This window comes from Musa acuminata, unplaced genomic scaffold (genome assembly GCF_036884655.1).
Source record: "Musa acuminata AAA Group cultivar baxijiao unplaced genomic scaffold, Cavendish_Baxijiao_AAA HiC_scaffold_1077, whole genome shotgun sequence".
In the NCBI taxonomy this organism is placed as follows: domain Eukaryota; kingdom Viridiplantae; phylum Streptophyta; class Magnoliopsida; order Zingiberales; family Musaceae; genus Musa; species Musa acuminata.
The window spans coordinates 1057511-1065618 of NW_027021291.1; the positions used below are offsets into that span (position 1 = coordinate 1057511).

At 51.7% G+C, this 8108-nt stretch overlaps 1 protein-coding gene across 1 annotated transcript; it reads right to left on the bottom strand.

The window, feature by feature from the left end:
- Window positions 1–4229: 4229 nt before the first annotated feature.
- Window positions 4230–7790, bottom strand: LOC135666207 (uncharacterized). Its single transcript, XM_065177776.1, has 5 exons — window positions 7689–7790; window positions 5113–5194; window positions 5008–5023; window positions 4451–4529; window positions 4230–4349 (listed from the first exon to the last, which is right to left on the bottom strand). Exons 1-5 carry the CDS (start codon window positions 7788–7790, stop codon window positions 4230–4232), a joined length of 399 nt encoding a protein of 132 aa, XP_065033848.1.
- Window positions 7791–8108: the final 318 nt, after the last annotated feature.

Here is an 8108-nt window from a genome sequence, read left to right on the forward strand (position 1 = left end):
GCGCGGCCTGCTCGCCTGCGTCGTGCTACTCGATCGCACGATGCCCGAGACCACACCTGCGCGGTTTGCCCGCCTGCGCCATGCCCCTCGGCCGCGTAATGCCCGAGACCACCAGCGCGGCAAGCCAGCCCGCTTGCGTCGTGCTCCTCGGTCGCGTATTGCCCGAGACCACCAGCACGGCTAGCCAGCCCGCCTTTGTCATGCTCCTCGGCTTCCTGCTCCCGAGACACGTGCGCGGCCAGCCCGACTGCGTCGTGCTCCTCGGCTTCCTGCTCCCGAGACACACGTGCGTGGCCAGCCCGCCTGCGTCGTGCTCCTCGACTTCCTGCTCCCGAGACATACCTGCGTGGTTTACCCGCCTGCGTCATGCTCCTCGAGCCGTATCCTTCGGCTTGAGCCATATTCCTCGACCGCAGACCGCCGAGTCCTACCTCAGCGCGGCCTTCCCGCCTGAACTGGATCCCACAGCCTGAGCCACATCCTTCGGGTTGAGCCATATCCCTCGGCCGTAGACTGCTGAGTCCTATCTCAACGCGGCCTTCCCGCCTGAGATGCATCCCTCGGCCCGGGTAATAGCTTCGACCTGAGCCGTGTCCCTTGGACGTAGACTGCCGAGTTCCACCTCAGCGCAGCCTGCCCGCCTTCACCATATCCCTTGGCCTTCACCGTGTTACTCAATTGCTCGATGCCCGAGACCTCACCAGCGTGGCCAGCCCGCCTGCGTCGTGCTCCTCGGCTTCCTGCTCCCAAGACACACGCATGCGGCCAGCCTGCCTGCGTCGTGCTCCTCGGCCTCCGCTAGAAGGAGGGCCCGAATGTCGAGGGATCGGCAAATCGACTTGGACTAAGCCACAACTGAGGGGTCACACCCGATCGGGGTTCCGGGGGAGCGCGCCACGTAAGGAGAACCTCGAGATGAACACCCCGCCACGACCTCGGAATGCTTTTGGCGGTCATTTAACGACCCGAGTTTGTCGCCACCCGAGGGTCCCCCTACCGACCCATCATCGGTGTCGTCCGAGGCCTTACAGGACCTCTCCTATCAAGTCCGGGCTTTGACGGGCATGGTGCAAACCATCATCCCACTAGTCCCTCGTCCGGAGCACCCGCTTGAGATCTAACCAGTGCGGCAACAAGCGCTGCCTGTCCAGGCCCACACGCTACCTCCGGAGGTCCCAACTTCGCCTCTGGACCGATCGGCCCTGCTCGGGGATTGAGCGACAACAAACCCGAGAGGTCGCCCGGAACCCGAGGCATTGTCTTCGGATTCAACGGACTCCCTGCGAGCCCAGTTACGTTTTGTTAGTCAGCGGCACGACAAAGTGCAGCAGGAGGTTCGCAGGTCAAGGGGGGAGCTCGGGGTGAACGCGCAATAGGGGTCTCCGTTCACACCCGAGATTCAAGGTCAGATAGTCCCCCCGAACTTCCAGCTCCCCTCTCTGGACGCATATGACGGCTCCACCTACCTAGCGGATCACGTGGCCACTTTCCGTGCCCAGACGGTGCTGTATAGGACCTATGATGCTTTGATGTGTAGAGAGTTCCCCACAACTCTAAGAGGATCAGCTCGCACATGGTACAACGGCCTGAAGACCTGGACGATCACCTCCTTTGATCAGCTCGTCAGTGACTTCGAGCTCAGCTTCTTGGCTTACGCCCACCCGAAGCCGTCCGTTGTGCTGCTCCTCGGACTCAACCAAAGGGAGGGCGAGCCCCTCTCCAATTTTGTGAATCGCTTTACCACATAAATCTGGGGGTTGCCGGAAGCTCATCCCTCCCTGTTAATACAGGCATTTATGATAGCCCTGCGACCTTCCAGGTTCTTCTGGTCCCTCCTGGAGCAACCCACCACCGCGGTACCGATGATGCTCCAACGGGCCAACCACTACATCGCGGCAGAAGCCTGGATGGTCGGGAGGCGGGAAAAGCACAAGAGGATCAGGCCAAGCGCCACCCCACCATAAATGAGGCCTCCTCCTTAGCCAAGCTCCTCGGCCACAGCCGGCCCGAGGTCACCTCTGCGCAGCCTACCCGCATGAGCTAAGCTCCTCTGCCGTAGCCGGTCCGAGGCATCCTCCCGAGTTAAGCTCCTCGACCGCAACCGGTTCAAGGCCGCCTCCCGAGTTAAGCTCCTCGACCGCATCAAGTCTGAGGCCACCTCTACGCGGCCTGCCCGTCTGAGTCGCGCTCCTCGGCTGCATCTGCCCGAGACCACTACCTCAGCGTGGATCGCTTGAGTCATGCTCCTCGGTTGCTTGTTGCTCGAGACTGCGACTTTTGCGCGGCCTGCCCGCTTGAGTTGCGCTCCTCGGCTTCATCTGCCCGGGACCACTACCTCAGCGTGGATCGCCTGAGTCGTGCTCCTCGACTGCTTGCTTCCCGAGACCGTGACCTCTGCGCGGCTTGCCCGCCTGAGTCGCGCCCCTCGGCTGCTTGTTGCCCGAGACCGCGACCTCTGCGCGGCTTGCCCACCTGAGTCGCGCTCCTCGGCTTCATCTGCCCGAAACCACTACCTCAGCGTGGATCGCTTGAGTCGTGCTCCTCGGCTGCTTATTGCCCGAGACCGCGACCTCTGCGCGGCCTGCCCACCTGAGTCGCGCTCCACGGCTTCATATGCCTGAGACCACTACCTCAGCGTGGATCGCTTGAGTCGTGCTCCTCGGCTGCTTGTTGCCCGAGACCGCGACCTCTGCGAGGCTTGCCCGCCTGAGTCGCGCTCCTCAACTTCATCTTCCCGAAACCACTACCTCAGCGTGGATTGCCTGAGTTGTGCTCCTCGGCTGCTTGTTGCCCGAGACCGCGACCTATGCGCGACCTGCCCGCCTGAGTCACGCTCCTCTGCTTCATCTGCCCGAGACCACTACCTTAGTGTGGATCGCCTGAGTCGTGCTCCTCGGCTGCTTGTTGCCCGAGACCGCGACCTCTACGCGGCCTGCCCGCCTGAGTCGCGCTCCTCGGCTTCATCTGCCCGAAACCACTACCTAAGCGTGGATCGCTTGAGTCGTGCTCCTCTGCTGCTTGCTGCCCGAGACCACGACCTCTGCGTGGCTTGCCCGCCTGAGTCGCGCCCCTCGGCTGCTTGTTGCCTGAGACCGTGACCTCTGCGCGGCTTGCCCGCCTGAGTCGTGCTCCTCGGCCTCATCTGCCCGAAACCACTACCTCAGCGTGGATTGCCTGAGTAATGCTCCTCGCCTGCTTGTTGCCCGAGACCGCGACCTCTGCGCGGCTTGCCCGCTTGAGTCGCGCTCCTCGGCTTTATCTGCCCGAGCTCACTACCTCAGCGTGGATCGCCTGAGTCGTGCTCCTCGGCTTCATCTGCCCGAAACCACTACCTCAGCGTGGATCGCCTGAGTCGTGCTTCTCGGCTGCTTGTTGCCCGAGACCGCGACCTTTGCGCGGCCTGCCCGCCTGAGTCGGGCTCCTCGGCTTCATCTGCCCGAGACCACTACCTAAGCGTGGATCGCCTGAGTCGTGCTCCTCGGCTCCATGCCGCCCGAGACCACACCTGCACGGCCAGCCCGCCTGCGTCGTGCTCCTCGACTCCATGCCGCCCGAGACCACACCTGCGCAGCCAACTTGCCTGCGTCATGCTCCTCGGCTCCAAGCAGCCCGAGTCCCATCTCTGCGCAGCCTGCTTGCTCGAGCATGTACCTCGATTGCACGTCGCTCGAGACCACCGCGACACGCCTAGCCCGCCTTACTCTCTAAACTTGGGTCATACCCCAGGTAACGGATCGGCAACCGCACGATAAGAACGAATACAGAAAGCTGAAGCCATGGCTCAGACCCCCGTTATAACGACCGACGCATAGCTTCTTTCGGGGGGGGGGGGAATATGATGAGGGTAAAAATGGCGATCAGTCTCAGAACAACGTCAACTGCTCCAAATGACGTCACGCGCCTCGGAACTTATCAGAACGTCGACCGAGGCACATTAACATCCTGCAAAAGCCAATTAGAAAAAAGTGAAGTTTAAGAGCGGCAGAAGTCGTGAGATTGTTAAGAAGTCCCGTTTAATTCAAAATCATATATCATGGTCTACATCGACTCAAAATATTTATCATGGTATTAAGTTTCAATTATATATTGATACGATATTTAAGCTTTTTTTCACTTAAGTTCAGTTTACGATCATTCAAACAAAAATCCTATTTATCATGTCATATCGTGACAAATCTGAATTTTAATGTCACTCTAGTGTTTAACTGGTTGACAGCGTTGCTTTTGCATTAGAGAAATCGTCGAAGAAAGGCTGCTGCTTTGAACGACATAGAAACAAGAATACCAATGCACAACTTTATGGCATCGTGTTTTGCTGCATCTAACTGTGCCCTTAATGCAAGGATTTCCTGGAAAATTTACAAAGATAAACCAAATTTAGACATACTAAACCAAAAACTACGGACAGAATTATCAGTAATTTTTTTTCTCCTTGATCTAGGAAACTTACCCTGTCGAGTTTGGTAATAAGTTCTGTGGTTTCTGCCCTTTGTTTCGCTAACTCGTCACGTAACTCGTCAAATATGCACCTAAACAATTAGAAAAAAGAAGTTAAAAGTAAAGCTACTACATTGATGCTACTGATGGTAGTCCTATTTGTTTGTTCCAGGCATAACAAAGCTGATAAAAAATGAACAAACTCAAATGAAACATTGGATCAACATTAGCACAGTGATCTAGCAACACTCAGACCAGAACGTCATGATGATAAATCAGAATTCAAATCAACATGAACTCTGGTTTTTTGTTACCTACAACAATCTAGTGGATTGTCAGTAAAAGTCAGATTTAGCACCAAGTTTAACTATTTTCTTATGCAATCGAGATCTCTTCATCTGAACTAGCATGGTTAACCTAGTTGTTAAATTAAAAAGGTGTATTTTCTGTAACAAATATGGACAATAATTCAGCCTGAGATATCACCACATATTCCATTATCAAAAAGACATTAACATCCCTTACTCTCTCTCTCTCGAGGTTTAGATCCAAGCGCTGCCCAACAGTTACCTTGTCGATTTCATATCTGTTTAAGACAGTGAGTTTAAATTAAAGAAAGAAGTATTAATCTGGATATAATTGGCTCACTAATCTGTTATATACTTCAATGCAAACCAGACCTAAGTTCACTACGCATTTTCTCGATATCAACTCGAAGTTTTTCAGTCTCTCGTTGCAGCAATGCATAGTGATGATCCTGCAATCATATGACATAAGTTAAAAAAAAAAGAGTATATAGAGTAGAATCTGAACAGAGTGCCTAATGAACTGTAAATTGACAATCTTGTTACCCTCTTGTAGTATTATAATAGATAAATCAGCTATCAGTTGATACATCACAAGACTGACTAACATGTTCACAATCCAACTGAGATGTACCTTTACTGAATGATATTAATTCCATGCTTTGATGACCAAGCTTGTTGAAACTGCTAATTTCAAATATGGCATGATAAAGTTCAACATGTTCACAAGTACTTTAGGGTGTCTTCATCAAAAATTTCTGAAAAGTTCCTTTGGGAAGAATATTCATGGAAATGATTGCAAATGCATGCGATATGTCTAATCATAAAAGGTCTGTTAACTTCAAAATGATTATCTGATCAAATAAGTGTTTAGTAAAACAACTTCTTAACAAATATCGGTAGCAGCAAAGCTACTGACATTGGTGGAAATGGCAGTGGAAAAAATACACACTAATTGTTCAATTTTTTCAAGCTAGAAAAGTATCAGTTCTGGAAGTCTGCCATAAATTTTTCATGCATTATGCGTCATTTGCAATATTAGCAGTTCTGGAAGTCTGCCATAAAGTATCAGTTCTGGAAGTCTGCCATAAACATAGCTAGAAACACTCGTGGGTGCAATATTAGCTATACTAACAAAAAAGATGCTTGTTGATGCTACCACACAGACTTGTGATCAAATCTATCCAAACTAAATCAATAACTTAAACATAGATTGAAGTTTCTAGACTCATTTTAAACTATTCTCACAGTGGATGTACCGAAAACTCATGCCCAGTTTGTCAATTCACAATAGAAATAACTAATATATAGTGAGCATTCAATTACTTAAACTGATATGAAAAAGGTCTCCTGTGATATTTCCGGATATATGAGAATGGAAATGTAGCAAAACAAGAAAAAGTGAAGTTATAGGAATCAAATAAAGGGGAAATAGAAAACTGACATGGGCTTCCCCATTACAGACTCATTGTCTTTTCTTTTCTCCGCTCATGTTTCCGGATAGGCCATGGAAACTTGCCAACCGATTAGGAATATCAACTTCTAATCTCCGCTCATGTTGAATTTTTTGGAAGAATTGACCAGATTTAGATATTTAAAAAGTAGTTAAAATTGCCATCTTTTGAAAATGCCTAATGATAATTCTAGTGCTAACCAGAGATTCCTTTATCCCTGTATAATTTTTAGCTAATTAAAAGGTCTCTACAACTACAAGTATGCACATAATCTCTGACACTGACAGAAAAGCATTTTAACAATGACACACTACGGAAAATAAAAATAAAAAAAGTATTTCTGATGAGCCCGCTCATTTTCATCATCTATTACCTTGCTTCCAAGGATTGAAAGCATATAGTGCTATTGCCCTACTGCCCGACGTACTTCTTTGTGATACAACTGAACAATGTGTCACGGACAAACTTCGAAACAGGATGTTTGATGTAATGCTTACGTATGTCCGTGTCTTTCTATTTGTTTATGCTTTGCACAGCATATAGATGGACAACCAAAGGTTTAATAGTCTCATTTTAGTTGGGTTTGGTGGCCTCTTTAGGCTTGTAAATAAAGGTTGTGTCATGTAGACACGTGTGAGAGATTATTCGATCTGTAATTGACCATTTTACCCCTTTGTTGTGCAACTGTTCTGAGCTTATAAAGTCTATTTGTAATTTGCATTGTCTGTGAAGTGTTTTTCGGAAATGTTTGCTTGTGGATTCCGAGTGAGGCGTTTACTCTAAACCGTTTTCTCTTTTGTGGGTCCTAATGGATCATGGGAGGTGTTACGGTGAGTAACTTTTTAAGCCGTGGCCTCGGGGCCGACGCGGCTCGGTTCTAGGGCTCGGAATGTCGGGGATCTCGGGCTTAGCTCCCTCGGGGTCTCCCGGTCGGGATCGGTCATTCGAGGCGGTAGATCGGGTTGGCAGCTCCGCAGCAGCGCCAGGAAGAGGCCACTTCGTCTTCGTTCCTGCACACAGGTCGGGTCGGAAGCTCGGCTCGACCCCTCCGACGAACAAGTTAGAGGAAGATGTGGAGGGGGTTTTGGAGGACGAAATGCCTCCATACAAGTGTGGTTTGTGAGTGTGTCCTCCTCCTCTCCTAATGGATGAGAGGGTATTTATAGGGGAGTATTCTGCAGGATGCACCTCGGTCAGCGTGTTCGGCCTGGCTTTTGCAGGATGTACCTCGGTCAGCGTGTTGGACCTGGCTTTTGCAGGATATTAGTGTGCCTCGGTCAGCGTTTTGATCAATTCCGAGGTGCATGATGTCATTTGGAGCAGCTGAGACTGTTTGCCATTTTTTCCCTTAACATATTCCCCCCCGGAAAGAAGCTATGCGTCGGTCGTTGTAACGGGAGTCCGAGGCATGGCTTCAGCTTTAGGCGGGTTGGCCGCGTGGGCGCGGTCCCGGGGAGCTGGAAGTCGAGGAGCACGACGCAGGCGGGTGAACCGCGCGGGTGTGTCCTGAGAGCTGGAGGTCGAGGAGCACGACGCAGGCGGGTGAACCGCGCGGGTGTGTCCTGAGAGCTGGAGGTCGAGGAACACGACGCATGCGGGAAAACCGCGCAGGTGTGTCTTGGGTGGCGTAAAACCGTCGAGCCGAGGAGCGGCCGGGTGTGTCTTGGGTGGCGTAAAGCCGAAGAGCCGAGGAGCGGCGAGGTGTGTCTTGGGTGGCGTAAAGCCGAAGGGCCGAGGAACGGCCGAGCATGTCTTGGGTGGCGTAAAGCCGAAGGGCCGAGGAACGGCCGAGCACGTCTTGGGTGGCGTAAAGCCGAAGAGCCGAGGAGCGGCCGAGCATGTCTTGGGTGGCGTAAAGCCGAAGAGCCGAGGAGCGGCCAGGTATGTCTTGGGTGGCGTAAAGCCGAAGGGC